At 35.6% G+C, this 21,819-nt stretch overlaps 1 protein-coding gene across 1 annotated transcript; it reads right to left on the minus strand.

Moving 5' to 3' along the window:
• ipo4 (importin 4) lies at positions 1 to 19,308 on the minus strand. Its single transcript, XM_058060515.2, has 31 exons — positions 18,939 to 19,308; positions 18,705 to 18,791; positions 18,543 to 18,622; positions 18,433 to 18,474; positions 18,226 to 18,355; positions 17,961 to 18,140; positions 16,108 to 16,173; positions 15,913 to 16,014; positions 15,756 to 15,839; positions 15,525 to 15,674; positions 15,399 to 15,452; positions 11,686 to 11,795; positions 11,505 to 11,613; positions 11,300 to 11,429; positions 11,112 to 11,225; positions 9,713 to 9,826; positions 9,520 to 9,643; positions 9,330 to 9,441; positions 9,124 to 9,266; positions 8,967 to 9,044; positions 7,971 to 8,028; positions 6,335 to 6,440; positions 6,079 to 6,272; positions 5,969 to 6,013; positions 5,743 to 5,868; positions 4,469 to 4,695; positions 4,243 to 4,375; positions 2,326 to 2,430; positions 2,148 to 2,217; positions 1,932 to 2,071; positions 1 to 137 (listed from the first exon to the last, which is right to left on the minus strand). Exons 1-30 carry the CDS (start codon positions 19,002 to 19,004, stop codon positions 1,941 to 1,943), a joined length of 3,270 nt encoding a protein of 1,089 aa, XP_057916498.2. The 5' UTR covers positions 19,005 to 19,308; the 3' UTR covers positions 1 to 137; positions 1,932 to 1,940.
• Between the last annotated feature and the right edge of the window lie 2,511 nt (positions 19,309 to 21,819).

The raw sequence follows: 21,819 nt of genomic DNA on the forward strand, positions 1-21,819 counted from the left end.
TGAGAAAAATGTAGCTTTATTGATGTTACCAATAAGCATACAAGGCTATAATTATGATATTACGATGCAGCATCACATGTAACTGTGACTGAAGATCTTCTCATCTTCTTCTTGCAGGTGATGAAGGCCCCTCAACACTGAAGAGAGATGGTGCAACTTAGTGGGCATCAATATTTATGCATTTATTACATTAGTATGTATTAGAAAAAGACTCATAACTGTCCATGTGGAATATTTCTGCATAAAATATGGATTGTATTGCTTAATGAATACCTTGTAGGAGACTGTTGGATGTGAGAGGTAATGTGGATACAGCATTTAGAGAGATGAAGTGATTTAACCCTTCGATGCACGAGTGAGTGGAACCTACACTCTTCCATAAGTGGGTCAAAAATGACCCATACTAGAATCCATGCGTTTTTATGTCAATTTTGCCGTTTTGGTTAGGAATAATCACTTGTATGATATTTAGTATTATATTTCAGAATTATTTCAAGTTGGAAACATCTTAATTTTTCACTTTTTTTTTTACATCTTTGAAAAAGAAAATGACCCCGTACAACAATAGGAGAAAAAAAACATGATTTTGGGGGAATACCTGGAATATGGAATGATAAAAAAAAAATTATATTTCAAGAAAACAACCTGACCGGGTCATTTTTTACCCACTTTTGAAAGGTTGGGGTAGTAACACAAATACTAAAATTTCTTAAAATGTATAAAAGTTAAAAATGTGAATGGCATGATATCAAAAACATGATTTTTTGGGGAATACCTGGAATATGAAATGATAAAAAAATTTCATTACAAAGATATTTTAAGAAAACAACCTGACTGGGTCATTTTTGACCAACTTATGAAAGGTTGGGGTAGTAACACAAATACTAAAATTTCTTAAAATGTATAAAAGTTAAAAATGTGAATGGCATGATATCAAAAAATGATTTTGAGGAATACCTGGAATATGAAATGATAAAAATTTTTCAATACCAAAATATTTCAAGAAAACAACCTGACCAGGTCATTTTTGACCCACTTATGGAAGGTTGGGGTAGTAACACAAAAACAAAAATTTCTTAAAATGTATAAAAGTTAAGTTAAAAATGTGAATGGCATGATAGCAAAAACATGATTTTTGGGTAATATATGGAATATGAAATGATAAAAAAATTTCATTACAAAGATATTTCAAGAAAACAACCTGACCGGGTCATTTTTGACCCACTTATGGGAGGTTGGGGTAGTAACACAAAAACTAAAATTTCTTAAAATTTATAAAAGGTAAGTGAAAAATGTGAATGGCATGATATCAAAAACATGTTTTTTGAGGAATACCTGGAATATGAAATGATAAAAATTTTTCATTACCAAAATATTTCCAGAAAACAACCTGACCGGGTCATTTCTGACCCACTTATGGAAGGTTGGGGTAGTAACACAAAAACTAAAATTTCTTAAAATGTATAAAAGGTAAAAAAGTGAATGCCATGATATCAAAAACATGATTTTGGGGGAATACCTGGAATTTGAAATGATAAAATTTTTTCATTATGAAGATATTTCAAGAAAACAACCTGACTGGGTAATTTTTGACCCACTTATGGAAGGTTGGGGTAGTAACACAAAAACAAAAATTTCTTAAAATGTATAAAAGGTAAGTTAAAAATGTGAATGGCATGATAGCAAAAACATGATTTTTGGGTAATATATGGAATATGAAATGATACAACATTTTTAATTAAGAAGATATTTCAAGAAAACAACCTGGCCGGTTCGTTTTTGACCCACTTATGCATCTAAGGGTTAAAGTAGATTGTGTGTCTTAGTTGTTTAGACCAAAATAAGTTGCTTATTATAAAATATAAATAAGCGTGGCACAGTGCACACACTTAAGTTTTCCGAAAGTATAAAATAAACTGCAAATGCCTGACTTGTCGCCGTCACGAGGCGCCGATAACCGCGCTGAGATGGGCCTGCTGCTCCCCGGGAAGTGAGGTCGCAGCCGCTCGGAAGTCGGCCGCGTGCTGTTGAGCGACTTGCTTCAAAAACATAGCCAGCATGATCTTCGTTTCTGTCAAAGTCAGACGTGTCAACGTTTAAAAAAAAAAAAAGACAACTCACACAGCATGAAAACGATTAACGTTTACCTTCATCAACCTCCTTGTTGCCCAGCACGTGACAGGATGAGCTGACGATGGGTTTCATTAGATTCATAATCTGGAAGGAAGGCACCTTAAGAACTTATATCGATGCTATAGCAGATTATATAGTCTTTCCATTCTGTGACAAATAACAAGGAGTAAAATAAAAGTGAGTGTATGCTACCAGAGCAGGACTGTGCGAGTAGAGCATGGCCAGGCAGCTGACCACAGTCTTGTTCTCCTCCATATCCTCTTTGAGGGGAAGTCGAGCAACCAGAGCTGGGACAACCTGTCGCAAATGATATTTTAATCTTTAAAACTGGGACTCAGGAGGGGGGGGGGCGTTATGTGTTCTTTTTATTTGACACACAGCTGCAGATATCTGCGAGAAAATTCCACCTACATTGAAGACTCCCAGGTACAACAGGGAAGTGGATTAGGAGGTGTTTCATGTCCCAATGCCTAATAAGCTATTGGTCCATTGGCTATTACACATTATTGTAGAACCTATATTTAACACACACACATACACACACTATTTTATGCATATAATTTTCCTTGTCGAGCGGTTAGCGCGCAGACCTCACAGCTAAGAGACCCAGGTTCAATTCCACCCTCGGCCATCTCTGTGTGGAGTTTGAATGTTCTCCCCATGCATGCGTGGGTTTTCAAATCCACATTCCAAAAACATGCTAGGTTAATTGACGACTTCAAATTGTCCATAGGTATGAATGTGAGTGTGAATGGTTGTTTGTCTAGATGTGTCCTGGAAATGTACACTCGTTATGGGAAGTTCGGCTCTTTAATTTAGAGAACCGACTCTTTTGGATCAGCTGTCTAAAAAGAGCTGTCTCCAAAAACTCCAAAAATTGGCCCAAAGATTTTTTATTGTTGCTTAAATTCGCAAGCAGGACGCGTAGTGGCCCAGCGGTTAGCATTTTGGCCACACGGTCTGGGTATGTGGTAGATATGCATTCAAATCTATAAAACCTATAAATTAATTTAACCTACAATAAAATCTATAAAAACATGCATGTTAGGTTCATTAGCCACTCCAAATTGTCCATAGGTATGAATGTGAGTGTGAATGGTTGTTTGTCTATATGTGCCCTGTGATTGGCTGGCCACCAGTCCAGTTTGTATGTTAAAAGTTGAAATACTTAGAAAGCAACTGGCGGGCCGGATTCAAATGCTTGATGGGCCCAATGTGGCCCCTGGGCCGTAGTTTGCATATCCCTGTACTATACTGTAAAAATGCAAATGAAAGTTCATTATCAGTCCCCAACCACTGGGCCGTGGACCAGTACCGGTCCATGGGCAGGGATGAACCTGGCCTGCTAACACTAAACATGATAGTGTAAAGTGTTCAAATAAGTGTCTACCGATGAAAATGTCTAAAAATGCTAATATCAGCATGCTGGAAATGCTAACATGCTAACACGTGGCATGATAGTGGTGTTTATATATGTGAAAATGTCAAAAAAAATGCCTGAATGCTCATGTTACCATGATAATAATGCTAACATTGGCATACTAACTCCTAGCATAAGTGTCTACCTAGAAAAATGGCTAAAAATGCTACTATGCTAATGTTGGCATGCTAACACTGAACATTATAGTGCTAAAATAAGTGTCAATCGATGATAATGGCTAAAAATGCTACTATGCTAATATCAACATGCTGGCAATGCTAACACGTAGCATGATAGTGGAGTTTATGTATGTCTACCCATGAAAATTTCAAAAGAATGCCTGTATGCTCATGTTACCATGGTAACAATGCTAACATTACCGGTCCATGGGCAGGGCTGAACCTGGCCAAGGGAAACTTCCATGCGAAATGATAAATAAATTACAAAAAAAATACTTTAAATCACATAAAGTTGTAAATAACTAAATCAAATTTTATGTAAATATATATACATTTTGGAAATATAAACCATGATTTTTTCAAAAAACAAATAATGTTAAAAAAAAACTCATTTTTTGCACGTTTATGTTTTGTGTTTCAGAGAGCGGCAACCTGTCCCACTTGCTAGCAAACTGTCTGTTATCACACACATCCAACAGCAACGTTATAATCCACTCTCTACACGGTCACCTGCTCCAGCGGGACCACCTCCACGTTGCTTAGGATCATCCTACAGAGGGCAGCACACAAGTTGTCAATCACCCTGCGGTCTGACTCTTTAGTCAGCAAGTTGGAGAAGACTGACAGCATCATGGGATAATCTCTGAGGACGTCTCCACTAAGGAACACATTATCCGGAAGTGCAACATTCCACATAATAATACACTTAGTAAATAAAAAAGCATTGCAAGGATACGGGACTACAGTGGAACCAGCAGCTTGGGCAAGACACCCGAGTCCAAACACGCTGTTGTTGCGGACTTCCGGGTCGCCGTCTTTCACTCCAGTTACCAAAACCGGGAGGAGTCTTTTGTGGAGTTTGCTCGCCAGTCTTCCACCTTCAGGCGCGCCGATTAGAGCCTGAAGAATTTCTCCAATTGTGCCAAGAGAGAAGGATTTTTCCGCCACGGTGCATGATGGTTTCTATGGAGAACATGCAATCAATTATTATGGTAATGGTTTTATTTCATTTGAACATGCATCAGATTACAATTGAATGCATCACATAATCAGTTCACAGTTCCACATGTCCAAAAGGAGTAGGAAGAAGCAAAGCTTATTAAATCCTACCCCTCCATCTGGTACTTTTACAATCAGTAAATGTTACATTTGTTCACTTCCTGCTTTCCTAATATAGTTTAAGTTTTTAAAATTAAATTAAATTAAATTAATAATTTACATGGGCGGCACGGCGGTCGAGTGGTTAGCACGCAGACCTCACAGCTAGGACACCAGGGTTCAATTCCACCCTCGGCCATCTCTGTGTGGAGTTTGCATGTTCTCCCCATGTATGCGTGGGTTTTCTCCGGGTACTCCGGTTTCCTCCCACATTCCAAAAACATGCTAGGTTAATTAGCGACTCCAAATTATCCATAGGTATGAATGTGAGTGTGAATGGTTGTTTGTCTATATGTGCCGTGTGATTGGCTGGCGACCAGTCCAGGGTGTACCCCGCCTCTCGCCCGAAGACAGCTGGGATAGGCTCCAGCACCCCCGCGACCCTTGTGAGGAAAAGCGGTAGAAAATGAATGAATAATAATTTACATTAAAAAATTAAATTAAATTAAATTAATTTAAATTATTACATTTAATTAATAATTTAATTTAACTAAATTTAATTTTTGTCTCGTACCGAAGTACAAGGTGATATGACCATCCAATGACATAATGGGTACCATAGTAAGTGTCAATATAGTGATATGTATAGCACATCATGACTGGTTCAAGACTCTTCATCCTCTTCATTATTTCGCAAACATCAACTGCTTGTATTGTTTCTTCTGTTGACCTATGAGTCCCGTTTTTGTCAAAACTCTAGTACAGACTCTCATTGGGGACTAGCAGGACACAAAAATGGCAGAAAATTCCACTTTTCCAAGGGGTTGATTTAGTTTTGTTTTTTTTTTTCCTTTTTATCATCATATATTCCCTCCTAATCACAAAAACATAAAAAAGTGAGTCCGGACTCACGGTTTTGCTGAGGATGAGAGGCAGCATGTCATTGAGGAAAGGAGCAAAGTTGTTCACTGGCACGGCGGCAGCCAGTAGAGGGATGCCCTCACCGGCAAACTCTTGTAGCATGGCGTCGTACTCCGCCTGTCAAACAAGCAGGAAGTGATTAAAAGTGCATTATGACAAATGAAGAGCAATAACAATAGCTAGTTTGTGAAATTCTTCACTACAAGAAATCGCCAACCTGTTGCTCATCATCGTCAGCATCATCACCGTCTTGACATGCAGTCTGGACACGGAAAAAAAATTCATATTACAGCAATATCTTTTTTTTTTAGTTTCTCTTAGCCTCACCTTCTTCTTGAGCACATCACAGATGACACTGCAGACCTCCTTGAGGCGCACGGGGTCCTCAAAAGCCTTCTCCTTGCAGGACTTGATGACGCCGTTCATGGCTTCCAGGATCCCCATCACAACCTGGCGCTCGGGCTCCGTACGCACCGTCTCCAAGAAGCACGGCATCACCTCATTCAGCATGCTCAGTAGGGCTGGAGTAAGGATGGGATGGTTCACTTTCATTTCTATCTTTATTAGCTATGCACAGTGGTACCTTGGTGGTTAAAGTCAGTGGGATTCTCTTGCCACACTTTGTGTTGTCCTCTGCAGAATTGGCCCATGGCTCCAAATGCTGCTCGGCGAACATCCTCATGTGGATACTAGACAAGGAGCAAATTAAAAAAAAATAATAATAATAATTAAGAAGTAGAAAAGACCTCCGTTAAGCAGCCCCCATAAATACTAGTCCTATATTTACTATATCTACATATTTAGATTCCTTGACCATGAAAACATACCATAGAATGGTTTTAATGACTTACAAAATGCTAACATAATAATGCTGCCATGCTAACACCTAGCATGCCAGCTGTGTCTGCTTAGTTAATATTCATGAAAATTGCAAATGATGCTCATTCTAACATCAGCATGCTAACACCTAGCGTATTAGTGTCTACATATGAAAATGGCTAAATATTCGACTATGCTAATGTTAGCATGCTAACACTGAACATGCTCGTGTTCAAAAAGTGTTCAAATAAGTGTTTACCAATGAAAATGGCTAAAAATGCTAATATCAGCATGCTGGCAATGCTAACATGCAAGCACATGGCATGATAGTGGTGTTTATATATGTTGACCCATGAAAATTTCAAAAGAATGCCTGTATGCTCATGTTACCATGATAACAATGCTAACATTAGCATACTAACTCCTAGCATAATAGGGTCTACCTAGAGAAATGGCTAAAAATGCTACTATGCTAATGTGAGCATGCTAACACTGAACATTATAGTGCTAAGTGTACAAATAAGTGTCTACACCAATGATAATGCCTAAAAATGCTACTATGCTAATATCAGCATGCTGGCAATGTTAACATGCTAACATGTGGCATGATAGTGGTGTTTATATATGTGTCTACCCATAAAAATGCCTGTATGCTCATGTTACCATGACAACAATGTTAACATTAGCATACTAACTCCTAGCATAACAGGGTCTACCTAGAAAAATGTCTAAAATGCTACTATGCTAATGTTGGCATGCTAACACTGAACATGATAATGCTAAGTGTTCAAATAAGTGTCTACTGATGACTGGCTAAAAATGGCTAAAAATGCTACTATGCTAATATCAGCATGCTGGAAATGCTAACACGTGGCATGATAGTAGTGTTTATATGTGTGTCTATCTATGAAAATTAGCATACTAACTCCTAGCATAATAGTGTCTACTGAGAAAAATGGCTAAAAATGCTACTACGTTAATGTTAGCATGCTAACACTGAGCATGATAGTGGTGTTTAGTACTGTATATGTCTACCCATGGAAATGGCAAAAATGCTAGTATGCTAAGATTTGCATGCCGGCAATACAACAACTAACATTAGCATGCTAACACCTAGCATGGGGAAGGCTAAATGTCCCGAACAAGTGCTTTGATCGTTTTTTTTTTTTGAGTTCTATGTTAAAGACGGTGATCCGGATCAACTTTAAACATGAATGAGTTCTTCCGTATCACATTGCTGACAATTCCTTACAATCTTATTCAAATCCATTCAGAAGTTATGTTATTTTGAATACAGACAAAGAGATAAACAATACCATAATCTCCACACCGCACTTGAACTTGGCATAAGGACTTAAAAAAAAAAAAAATCACACAAGTAGGACGACAAGGTGACTTACGTTTCTCATCTCAAAAACTTGCTGAAAGCTTGACTGCAGGAAGGGCTGGAAAACAGCACTGACAAGGAAAATCAACAATATTAATAAAAACTCCATTAAAAAAAGAAACACTTATTTAAACACAGATATGTGACAAATACGGGCATTTAGACATGCGGTTGAGCTGCAGATGATAGGCTCAATCTACCCCATGGGTCTCAAACACACGGCCCGCGGGCCAAATGCGGCCCGCAGGACACTAGTTTGAGGCCCCCGCCTTGATATGAAAGTTTAATGTTAGTGCAGCCCTCGCAAGTTTGATATGGATGCTGCATGGTATCATGTACCCAGAAAAAAATATTACGTTTGATTCATGTTCATGTTAAAGGTTAAATAACTGTTAATAGTTATCCTCCCTATCCGTGTGGAAGTGGTAAGTTTTTGGCTATTTAAGTTTAAAGGAAATAACTTGAAGGCTACCGTTTAGGTCGCTATCTATCCAGTTTGCGAGTTAGCATGTGTCTCAAGACCCTGCAGTTGCGCAATATGTTGTAAATAAAAAGAGTATAAATGTGACTATAGTCGTGTTTTGTCATGTCTACAGGGCTCTAATAATGCTTTGTTCATTTTAATCTGAAAAAAATAATTTGTCTACCCACCAACTATATGTGGTTTCTTAGGTTTTTATTATTTGCCGTTTTATTATTATTATTATATTTATTTATTACTGATTGATTTTCTTTATTCTTGATTTGTTTATTTATTTTTATTTATTTTTATTTATTTTTGTTTATATTTTTTTAGTTTTAAAAAAAAAATGTTTAATAATAAATTTTTTGTGGGGGGGGGGGGAACCTGATGCGGCCCAGTCTCACCCAGACCCGAGCTCCAGTGGCCCCCAAGTAAATTGAGTTTGAGACCCCTGATCTACCCTATTACATTGAATATAAGACCATTTCCAGATCATTTTTCCACAGAAAAAAAACATGTCTTGGCATCTACTCGCATGTGCGATACCCGGTGTTGAAGGCAATCTCCCCCAGCGCATCGCAGGCATCCTCCTTCTCGTCAATGTAGGAGTTCTCCACGCTGAACCTGATGCGTTGACGCATAAGAGGTGAAGAAGATGACAGAGGAACTGTTCTTTTTATATTAATATTAGAGTAACATGTACCCTGCGACATCGTGGATATCCGTCTCGGGTTCATCTTCCAGAAATTCATCCGTATCTTTTCCCTCTCCTTTGTCATCATTATCATCATCGTCGTCATCATCGTCATCCAGCAGGACAAACGTTTTGTCCTCTTCCAGGTGTGCCTGTTAATTTTTTCTTTCACCTTTCATGTAATTTGAATATATATCATAATGGACGCTTCATACCGTGATGCCTTCGCTGGACTCGAGGGCACGATGCATGATGGTTGTAATGTGATCGAGGTGAGGAGTCAAACATTCCGGGCAGACTGTAGACACAGCCGAGTAGAGACTGTACCTGTTGGAAGTGGGGAAGTGCGTTACAGTCAAGCTAAAAGCTAAAAAAAAACAAAAAAACGACACCATAACAACATACGTGCAGCGTCTTAAGTCGGGGTCATCGATAGAGTCGGTGAGTTTCAGTCCCAGTTGAACGCACTCTGCTGCAAGAGGGCTGAAGACATCTTTACCAATAGTACGAGCCAGCACTGAGAGTGTGTCTAATAACAACAAAATATTAATAAATACAAATTAAAACATGACTATGGCTGCTGTGGAGTCCAACCTACCCAACGATTGGGTTTGCAGAGACCTCATTTCCTCCGTGGTGGTGGTCAAGAAGCCTTTTAGGCTTGCAATCACTGGAGGGAAGTAAGGAACCAGCAGCTCCTTGGCAGCATTGGCTAGTGACATAACATAACAACACAACAATAACATATGCAGTACAATTAGCTGCATGATTAGCTTTAAACTGTACAGCAAGGTTGGACAAAAAGTATTTTCTGAAAATACAATAACATTTTCCGGACAGTCTCTAAAGCAGAAACATATTAGAAAGTATCCCGTACCAAAAAGAACCCAATACGCTATGTATCATTCAATTTGTGTGCCAAAATTTGTCACAAGCTCAGCTCAATTAATTATTGCAGCCACTAGGTGTCAGCAAAAGCGCAATAAATGATGTGTGTATAAACAAACAGATATAGCTATTTATTAAGGCTGTCAATCGATTAAAATTTGATCGTGATTAATCACATTTGTACATAGTTAACTCACAATTAATCATTTAATCGCAGCTGGAAGTACGTTTTTATCTATAATAAGTAGGGGAACTATCTTTGTGGGAAACGATGTGCAACTACAATGATAATTACATCACTTTTTATGTAAATAGATATCAATTTGGGAACTTTGGGTCTTTTTTAAAAAATACTGTCAGCAAGCATATTTTTGTATTACTATTTTTCTTTATTATTAGCATATTAGCTCTTAAACTCGCCCACAAACGCTCAGCAAACACAAAATGGGAGCAAGTGAGACCTCTCACACTAACATGTTTGTGTTTATTTGTCTCAGCTCAAAATAAGATATGTTTATTTATGATAATTCAGAAAGGATTGTTAGAAGATTATTATTATTATTATTATTATATTATAATAATAGTAATATAATATAATATTATTATTAGATTATTATAATAATAATATATATATATTATATAATATATATATAATAATAATAATAATAATAATAATAATAATAATAATAATAATAATAATAATAATAATAATAATAATAATAATAATAATAATAATAATAATAATAATAATAATAATAATAATAATAATAATAATAATAATAATAATAATTGTCTCAATGTATGTTTCCTTCATGAAATGTACAAATGAAAATATGTAAAACATATGGCAATAGTCGTTTATCGCGCATCAAAATATTTGCCGCCGTTAAATGGAACTTACATTAATGCGTCATTAACGTGTTACGTTTGACAGCCCTAATATTTATAGATATATAAGTCTCATTTGATTATAAGTTGTAAAACCAGTAGGTAGTCCAAAGAATACGGGATCAACAAAAATGTCGAAAAAGTTGAAATATGGATGCTTATACAACTAAAATAACAACGCTAACTATGACTTATAATTTCTTAGCACATGATATTCTCACCGATGGCGCCGATGGCAGACACGGTGAGCTCTTTGATTTTCATGCTGTCCGTGCTGTTGAGTGCAGACAACATAGTGTCCATCAGCGTGGTAAGGTAAGGCTCGATTTCAGCTCCTGGTTCACAAAACATACAAAAAAAAATAATATTAATAGGGAAATTGTCTCAAGAGAGTGTATTACTAGCTTACCTAAGTTCTCCAAGAAGTTCTCCAGTGCGTAAAATGCTTTAGTGATATGTCCGACCTTGGCTTGGTTCAAGGACGAAAGGTAGCCCATCAGCAAAGGCATCAATTCTTCACAATATTTACTGACGTCAGGCTGGTAAAAGAGGACAGACATGTTGGAACACTGAAATAAATGGAGCGGAAAGAAATCAAACAAGTAGGTCGTCACCTGTAAATGCTCAGAGAACTGTCCGAGAGCGAATAGAGCGGCGCTGCGTACCACCTGATTACTATCAGAAAGACTTATGCAGACTGTCTGCAGCACTGACGACAGCATCCTGCCATAGCATTAATGTAAACACACAATTATATACATTCTTTCATGTTCACAGAAACGCATATAAGCCTACTTGGTGCGTATATGGTCCGCACATCCTTCAGCCAGCACGGCCAGGCACATGAGGCCCCCCTTCCTCTGATAGGGATTATCGCTGGCAAGGCAGGTCTGAGTCAGCGGCATCTGGAAATTAAACATATAAACATTAAAGAACTGTTTTGACTCGCACATAAGACGACCGCTCTTGCAGAGAGAAAATACGTCAACTACTGTAATCCAAATATAAGCCAACCCTCTTTTTTCTCTCATAATGGAGCAAAGACCATGCAGAAATTATACATATATAAAATAAAAGGCACTGTATTGGCGTAGCGACATCCTTTGGAAGCCAAATATAAGACGACACCTTTTTTTTTAGAGCAGGCAGCAAAAAGCAGAAATGTCAAATATATAAGAAAAAAGATTATTTCAGCACAGCAACAACTTTTTGTATTGCATGTATAAACCTCTAAAAGCCAAATATAAGACGTCCCATTTTTTTCCCTCAAACTACAACAAAAAGCAGGTGAAAATTACAAATGTGTAAGAGAAATGGTGCTGTCTCCACACAGCAATGGCCTTTTTAATTTCACATATAAGAACCTCTCGACCTCAAATATAAGACGACATCTGTCTGTAAAAGTATAGAAAATTACAGCAAACAGCAGAAATGTCAAATATATAAGAAAAAAGATGATTTCAGCACAGCAACAATGTTTATATTGCATGTATAAACCTCTAAAAGCCAAATATAAGACGCCCAATTTTTTTTCTCTAAAACTACAACAAAAAGCAAACGAAAATTACAAATGTGTAACAGAAAAGGTGCTGTCTCCACACAGCAATGGCCTTTTTAATTTTGCATACAAGAACCTCTCGACCTCAAATATAAGACGACATCTGTCTTTAAAAGTATAGAAAATTACAGCAAAAAGCAGAAATGTCAAATATATAAGAAAAAGATGATTTCAGCACAGCAACAACTTTTTATATTGCATGTATAAACCTCTAGAAGCCAAATACAAGACGACCCCCTTTTTCTCTCATATAAGACCATGCAGATATTATACATATATAAAAGAAAAGGCACTGTATTGGCGTAGCAACATCCTTTTGAAGCCAAATATAAGACGACGCCTCCTTTTTTTTAGAGGAGGCAGAGATTACAACTAAACATATAAGAAAAAAATGAGTCTCAGCACGGTAGTTCCCTTTTCCAAGTATAAACATCTGCAAGCCGTATATAAGACGCCCCATTTTTTTGGTCTAAAACTACAACAAAAAGCAGAAGAAAATTACAAATGTGTAACAGAAATGGTGCTGTCTCCACACAGCAATGGCCTTTTTAATTTTGCATATAACAACCTCTCGACCTCAAATATAAGACGACATCTGTCTTTCAAAGTATAGAAAATTACAGCAAAAAGCAGAAATGTCAAATATATAAGAAAAAAGATGATTTCAGCACAGCAACAACTTTTTATATTGCATGTATAAACATCTAAAAGCCAAATATAAGACGCCCCATTTTTTTTCTCTAAAACTACAAAAAGCAGACGAAAATTACATATTTGTAACAGAAATGGTGCCGTCTCCACACAGCAATGACCTTTTAAATTTTGCATATAAGAACCTCTTGACCTCAAATATAAGACGACATCTGTCTTTAAAAGTATAGAAAATTACAGCAAAAAGAAGAAATGTCAAATACAGTGCATCCGGAAAGTATTCTCTTCTCTTAAATACTCCATTATGACAATGTGAAAAAAGGTTTTTTTGACATGTTTTGAATTTATTAAAAATAGAAAACAAGAAAATCACATTTACATAAGTATTCACAGCCTTTGCCATGAAGCTCAAAATTGAGCTGAGGTGCATCTTTTTTCCACTGATCATCCTTGAGATCTTTCTACAGCTTAATTGGAGTCCACCTGCAGTAAATTCAGTTGATTGGACATGATTTGGAAATATAATAACTGTCTATATAAGGTCCCACAGTTGACTGTGCATGTCAGAGCACAAACACCAAGCATGAAGTCAAAAGAACTGTCTGTAGACCTGCGAGACAGGATTGTCTTGAGGCACAAATCTGGGGAAGGATACAGAAACATTTCTGCTGCTTTGAAGGTCCCAATGAGCACAGTGGCCTCCATAGTGGCCTTAGTCAGGGAGGTGACCAAGGCCCCGATGGTCACTCTGTCAGAGCTCCAGCGTTCCTCTGTGGAGAGAGGAGAGCCTTCCAGAAGGACAACCATCTCTGCAGCAATCCACCAATCAGGCCTATATGGTAGAGTGGCCAGACGAAAGCCATCAGACCAGAGAATTTTGTTTCTCATGGTCTGAGAGTCATTCAGGTGCTTTTTGGCAAATTCCAGACGGGCTGCCATGTTCCTTTTACTAAGGAGTGGCTTTCGTCTGGCCACTCTACCATACAGGCCTGATTGGTGGATTGCTGCAGAGATGGTTGTCCTTCTGGAAGGCTCTCCTCTCTCCACAGAGGAACGCTGGAGCTCTGACAGAGTGACCATCGGGGCCTTGGTCACCTCCCTGACTAAGGCCCTTCTTCCCCGATCGCTCAGTTTAGAAGGCCGGCCAGCTCTAGGAAGAGTCCTGGTGGTTCCAAACGTCTTCCATTTACGAATAATGGAGGCCACTGTGCTCATTGGGACCTTCAAAGCAGCAGAAATGTTTCTGTATCCTTCCCCAGATTTGTGCCTCAAGACAATCCTGTCTCGCAGGTCTACAGACAGTTCTTTTGACTTCATGCTTGGTGTTTGTGCTCTGACATGCACAGTCAACTGTGGGACCTTATATAGACAGTTATTATATTTCCAAATCATGTCCAATCAACTGAATTTACTGCAGGTGGACTCCAATTAAGCTGTAGAAAGATCTCAAGGATGATCAGTGGAAAAAAGATGCACCTCAGCTCAATTTTGAGCTTCATGGCAAAGGCTGTGAATACTTATGTAAATGTGATTTTCTTGTTTTCTATTTTTAATAAATTCAAAACATGTCAAAAAAAACCCTTTTTCACATTGTCATAATGGAGTATTTTGTGTAGAATTTTGAGGTAAGAGATTAAATTAATACAGTTTGGAATGAGGCTGTAACATGACAAAATGTGGAAAAAGTGAAGCGCTGTGAATACTTTCCGGATGCACTGTATATAAGAAAAAAGATGTCATCTCAGCACAGCAGCAACCTTTTACATTACATGTATTAAAAACCTCTAAAAGCCAAATATAGGACGAGACTTTTTTTCTGTAAAACTACAACAAAAAGCAGATGAAAATTACAAATGTGTAACAGAAATGGTGCTGTCTCCACACAGCAATGGCCTTTTTAATTTTGCATACAAGAACCTCTCAACCTCAAATATAAGACGACATCTGTCTCTAAAAGTATAAAAAAATACAGCAAAAAATGAAATGTCAATGTCAGAAATGTCAAATAGGAAAAAAGATGATTTCAGCACAGCAACAACGTTTTATATTGCATGTACAAACCTTTAAAAGCTAAATATAAGACGACCCCTTTGTTTCTGTAAAATTGCAGCAAAGAGCAGGCATTAATTGCAAATATACTTTTAAAAAGTCAGGGTCTCTGTTTGGTTTGCATGTAAAAATTAAAAAAAAAGTCGAATATAGGACAAATATAGGACGACAAGGTGCACTTTGTATATTATTTATATATTCTATTCACGTGAATGAGGTATTTCAATAACAATCAAACAGGGTCACCTACCAGATGTTGGAAGAGTTTCTCAGGAGCCATACGGAGTGCCATGGTGTCGATAATCTGCGAATTATCGATAATCAACTCCTGTATAAGTATAATTATGCTTTATTAAAGTACACAAGGTAGCAGCACCTGAGCAGCACAATGTTTGGGGTTGTCATTGTCTGTGCTGTCGCCATCTTCCTCATCCTCCGGGTCCTCCTCGCCAGGCGGTGGCGCTGCAGTCAAAATGGGGAAGATGGCCTGCAGAATGGGGATGAGTAGCTTCTGCTTCAGCACCGCCTACAACAAAAAAGGGAACACAATAATGGGAGGGGTCATTTTGAATAAATTACGGTTATTAATTACATTATGTTACAGAACCTTGCTCTTTAACTTGATGAGAAAGGAAATGCAAGATAGCGCTTTAACTCGAAGGGAGTCGGTCAACGTGGTGTCACTGCCAACCTAGCACGGGAAACACATTCAGACATCATTTTTATGCTCAAATTCCCGCAAATAAAAGTAATGGAGTGCTCACCTCCAAGCAGAAGTGAACCATGTCTGCAACGTGAGGCACAATGATGGACACCTCGCTCTCCATCAGTTCGTTGAACACCTCCATGGCCTCGCTGGCTTGGCTCTATGAAACACAGCACACACAGCACAGCCATGTTGAATAAAAAGGCAATAGATATTCATGATACAGATACACACGGAACATGGGTAACTTCACCTGATCGGCTTTAATGAGGTGTTTTAGGGCGACGATCAGACCGGGGATGATGGAGCGCATCTGGTTCTGAAAGGCATAAAGTTGCATTTTTATTATAAGCATAAGAGTAATCCTACACATTAAATATACGTGTACAAAATAAGTATAATCATGACACAACAACTGTTTATAATACAGTGTATGTTGCTGCATTTAATATACATTATTACTAAAGTCATTTCAATTAATAACATTATATAATTCTGATGCTTATTATCAGTCTTCAGCACACATTTAATATTATTACATTAAAAACAATTATTTAATTTATTAACTCAAAATTCAAATAATAACTTAAAAAATCATTTGAATTAACTAACTTTAATTGTATTAAATTTAATTTAATAAATAACAATAAATAAAATAACATTTAATTTATTTGTAACTTTATGTAATTTTGTAAATTCCTTTTCAAAACACTAAATTAAATTTCTACCATATTTTAATTTAACTGTAACTTGTCTGACTTGTATTCAATTATATTTAATAACACAAAATTAATTTAATAGCATAATAGTTTGGTATTATCAGTCTTCAGCACACATTTAATATTATTACATTTAATTGTAACTTTCATTAATTTTATTAAATTTAATTTATTAACTCAAAATTCAAATAATAACTTAAAAATTCATTGGAATTAACTAACTTTAATTGTAAATTAAATTTAATAAATAAATAAAATAACATTTAATTTCATTGTAAATGTATGTAATTTAGTAAATTCCATTTTAAAGCACTAAATTAAATTTGTAACATATTTTAATTTAATTGTAACTTGTCTGAATTGTATTCAATTATATTTAATAACACAAAATGAATTTAATAACAGAATAGTTTGGTATAATTCTGATGCCTATTATCAGTCTTCAGCACACATTTAATATTATTACATTTAATTGTAACTTTCAATAATTTTATTAAATTTAATTTATTAACTCAAAATTCAAATAACTTAAAAATTCATTTGAATTAACTAACTTTAATTGTATTAAATTTAATTTAATAAATAACAATAAATAAAATAACATTTAATTTAATTGTAACTTTATGTAATTTAGTAAATTCCTTTTTAAAACACTAAATTAAATTTCTAACATATTTTAATTTAACTGTAACTTGTCTGAATTGTATTCAATTATATTTAATAACACAAAATTAATTTAATAGCGTAATAGTTTGGTTGATTTTAAATAACTTATTTTATTAAATAAATTTACACTAAATTTAACACTAAAATATCTAAAATAAAATATATCTAAAATAAAAATATACATAAAATATATATAAAATAACACTAAATTTCATTTTACTAGTTTTCATAATTTAATAATTTTAAAATAATTTAATTGGAACTTTGCTTAATTAAATTCATTTAATTAAGCAATTAATTTATTAATTTAATAACAATAAATGAAATTCATAGCAGAACAAAACTAACTTTAATTCTATTACATTCAACTTAATTAAATTAATAACATTTTATTTCATTGCAATTTACTTTTACTAAATTCTATTTTAGTTTAACATTATTAATACATTAATTAATTTAATAATTCAATTCAATTCAGTTCAATTTAAGTCATTTTAAATGTAACTGTCCTTTATAAAATTAAAAAAAAACATGATTGTATTATATTATAGCTGCATTTATTAAAGTTAATAAACTACACCGCAGCTACATCAACCCCTGGGAAAAAAAATATATTTGTCTAACAGAAGGAAGATAAGTTTTCCCAAATAAATGAATTAAATCCCACTACAGAGAACAGTCAGTTTCCATTAACACTAGTACAATTATAATCATGTCTCACCATGTGTTCGGTGCCGGTGTAGGCCGTGATGGCGGTGAGTGTGAGGATGCAGTAGTACAGGGCTGTGGGATTGTTGTGGTCCTGTAGCGCGGTGCTGAAGAGCTGCAGGAGTTGGCAGTAGTGAGGCTGGAAAGGCTCGGGGTTGGACTCGATCACCTTGTTCAGAAGCAGGAGTCCAACCTGTAAGGACGAGACATTTTGTTTTGTTTTTTTCTTCTTTCCTAAAATTTCTTTTTTTGAGGTTTCTGATAAAATGGTGCTGAACCTGTCTGTCATGCGGGTCGACACTCTTGGTGGCTTGATTGAGAAGCTGCAACAGGGCAGGCCAGCTGTCGGGCGTCTCGTGTTTGACCATGACTGCACACAACTGGGAGAGCGAGTGCTGCACTGTGTGTCTGCAACGTTAAAAGTTTGAATTTATTAACTACTTTATGATTTAAATAATTTAAAAATGATTTAATTGGCATCTTACTCTGTTTCCTGCATGAACGCCTGCAACACCACCGCCTTGAGGCTGCATGAAAACGGACACAAAGATGTCACTCATGCGCTTTATGTCAATTACTGACATCATTATATCACCTTTCTCTGTCTGCAGGGCTTATCTTCTTCCAACGTTTCTTCACTCTCAGCCTCAGCATCACCGCAGCCGACTGACGGATCTAAAAAACGGGAAAATGATGCATTTATTTACTGGACACAACACTTCCATGACAATGGATACAAATACTTCCCAGTTCATACCTGAGGATTTTGGGAGCCACCCATGACAGCACAAAGAGCAGGAATAATGGCTGGGTCTTTGAAAGCTTGCTTCAGATGTATTGTGGCCTAAAATAAAGTTGTATACAACACATATCAAATGCATACAAAGGATACAACAGTGCCGCCATACTCACTCATCCTCCATTTTGCTTGGTTTAGTGTCAACTTCAAGCTAGCTGACGTTTTTTTTAAAGTAAGACTTTTATGTCTTACCTGCTGGATAGTAGCATTGTCAGGCTGTGTCATTTGCAGGAGAATCTGCTCGAGTTCTTCCGTCATTGTCGAGTTAAAAAAACACACAAAAATAACTAAAATATTATAATAATACTGAATATACTGGAGTTGTGTTCTTTTGGTGTGACTAACAGATCGGCGAGTCTCCGCTAACAAGAAGCTATCAAAAGAAAAGCTGTGTTTATATAACGTGGATATGACTTTGCTGTTTTTAAAGCGAATATAATTTAAATTATGTTGTTAAAGAAGTGACAGTGACAAGTTAGTAAGCGATGGTAGCGGGGATTTAGCCTCAGCTGTCGGCATGCGAGGAAGATCCTGCTTGCGGCACAACGTGAATGGCGTTAAAGGGACAGGACGGTTTTTTACTCGCATGTAAATAAACAGCGCCCCCAGCTGGACAGGAGGTCTATGTACAACAACAATATCAACCATAGGCAAGAGAGCACTGTACTTGATTTCGTTTTTTTTTTTGCATTTTAATCAGATTTAAATTAATTACGTATTTTTATTTATGTCCCATGTGTTCAATTTACAACTTTAAAAGAAGGTTTGATAACGAAACACCCTGTTTTATAATGTTCTATTTGTTGATATCTAACACAAACGTGTACTATAACAAATACTTATAATTCTTTATTTTCTGAAAGAAACCTAAAAGTACATGATTTTGTTGATTATGTAAAATAAATATATAGATTTATTGTCATTGTACTTACCAATTATCAGTCAAATTATTTCAATTATATGCTTCCAATGTTGTTGTTTTTTTTTAATTCTCGTAATTTCGTTTTTTCTCGTTTCTTGTAAGATTACAACTTTGTAATTATTAGGACATTCGTCTCATAAAATTATTGCTATTTTTTTCCATTTGTGCTGTTTTCGAGTTTAATTGTATTTTTAAAAGGGGTCACAAAATGCCTCCTGGCTGCAAAATCTTGAACAATCCTGAGGTAAATTAATTGAAATGACATTGAAAGGGTGAAGGAAAATACATTTCTGGGGATCACAATAGATTTGGTATATGACAAAAAAAATAATAATAATATAAGTGTGTAATATAAGTGCCAAAAAATAAAAATAAAAATAAAAATAAAAATAAAAATAAAAATAAAAATAAAAATAAAAATAAAATAAAATAAAATAAAATAAAATAAAATAAAATAAAATAAAATAAAATAAAATAAAAATAAAAAACTATATTAGGAAAGCAGGAAGTGAACAACTGTAACAGTTACTGATTGTAAAAGTACCAGATGGAGGGGTAGGATTTAATAAGCTTTGCTTCTTCCTACTCCTTTTGGACATGTGGAACTGTGAACTGATTATGTGATGCATTCAATTGTAATCTAATGCATGTTCAAATGAAATAAAACCGTTACCATAATTGTATTTTTAAAAGGGGTCACAAAAGGCCCCCTGGCTGCATCTTGAACAATCCTGAGGTAAATTAATTGAAATGATATTAAATACTATACTGTATATACCTTTTGTTACCCATACCAACAAGCTTGTTTTTGCTTGGATTCTCAACATTTGAGACAGACCATGAATAAAAGCAACACCTATGTTTTCTTTTAAAAGAGAAAAACAGCAACAAGATGACTCAAGAGGCCACACTGGGTCTTCAGAGTACATTCCAATGCTAATGTACAACGTCTGGTCGGATATGTCAAATGCTGATGCGGCCATCAGGCTCATATTGTCACCGCTAAGTGAATAATTATCATGCCAATAGCAGCAAGGAGGGGGGCAACACAAACAGCAACTGAGATGGAAATGTAAACACTAATCTAAGTCATCTTTATGAAAAGGATTGCAAATGAGGGAAGAGGGCGTTTGCGTCAACATGTTCAAAGCGAGGAGGGCGAGGGGTTGTTTGTGATCATCGACTCGTGAAAAACACGTCATTATGTCACAGGGAAGGCGCTCAGAACTACTACTTTTTTTTAACCTATGTACTATGACACAAATGTCTTATTTGAAGGCTCAAACTATGCTTTGCTTCGCTCTGTTACATTCATTTTGATTGTGGAAAGGTCAAAGGGCAGTTGTACCTTAAAAACAATACAAAACAAAGTGTGGAATTAAACCAAGAGGCATGAAATTCAGTTCATCTACTGTATCTGCCAATTTACACTGCAAAAGATTGAATTAAATCAATGTTAAATATCTGAAATGGTTTAAATATACATATTTTTCCACAAACAAGATATTTTCTTAGACCAGTTAGCTTTTCATCTTCAGTAATGTGTATTTAAATATGAGATATATTGTTTAGGATTAGCAACAATGTTTTCTGTTTGTGACTTACGTAAGATATTTAATCTGGTTTAGTGCATAACGTCAATCAAAAAATTAATATACATATATATATATATATATATACAATTCATATAATACATATACATATATATATATATATATATATATATATATATATATATCATATACCTACTTTTTTTACTTTAATTTATATTTTAAATACACAAACGATTACAAATATGAGGTTAAAAACAAGAATAAATTAATGTGGCCTGATTTAATCATATTGAAATATCTACTTTTTAAATCATAATTTATCTTGTAAATACACAAAATATTAAAAATGAGATTAAAAACAAGAATAAATTCGATTAATGTGGCCTGATTTAATCATATTTAAATTTCCACTTTTTAAATCATAATTTATCTTTTAAAAAAATATCAAAAATATGAGGTTAAAAACAAGAATAAATTAGATTAATGTGGCCTGATTTAACTATTTTACTACATAAAGGAGTGAGCCAATGAAAGAGCGGCTGTGAAAGAGTGAAGGAAGCTGATTGGCTGAAATCTCAACACCCGCCTCCACACCTGT

This window comes from Doryrhamphus excisus, linkage group LG7 (assembly GCF_037039965.1).
Source record: "Doryrhamphus excisus strain RoL-2023G ecotype Guam linkage group LG7, RoL_Dexc_Guam_v1.1, whole genome shotgun sequence".
Classification (NCBI taxonomy): domain Eukaryota; kingdom Metazoa; phylum Chordata; class Actinopteri; order Syngnathiformes; family Syngnathidae; genus Doryrhamphus; species Doryrhamphus excisus.

Bases quoted from the DNA above. Each gene is read 5' to 3' on its own strand.
- ipo4 (XM_058060515.2), bottom strand. From the start codon at position 19,004: ATGACGGAAGAACTCGAGCAGATTCTCCTGCAAATGACACAGCCTGAC. The intron at 18,475-18,542 runs GTGATATAATGA...GTTTTCATGCAG, and splicing joins AGCCCTGCAGACAGAGAAAG to CCTCAAGGCGGTGGTGTTGC. The intron at 11,226-11,299 runs GTAAGCTAGTAA...TTTGTGAACCAG, and splicing joins GAACTTCTTGGAGAACTTAG to GAGCTGAAATCGAGCCTTAC.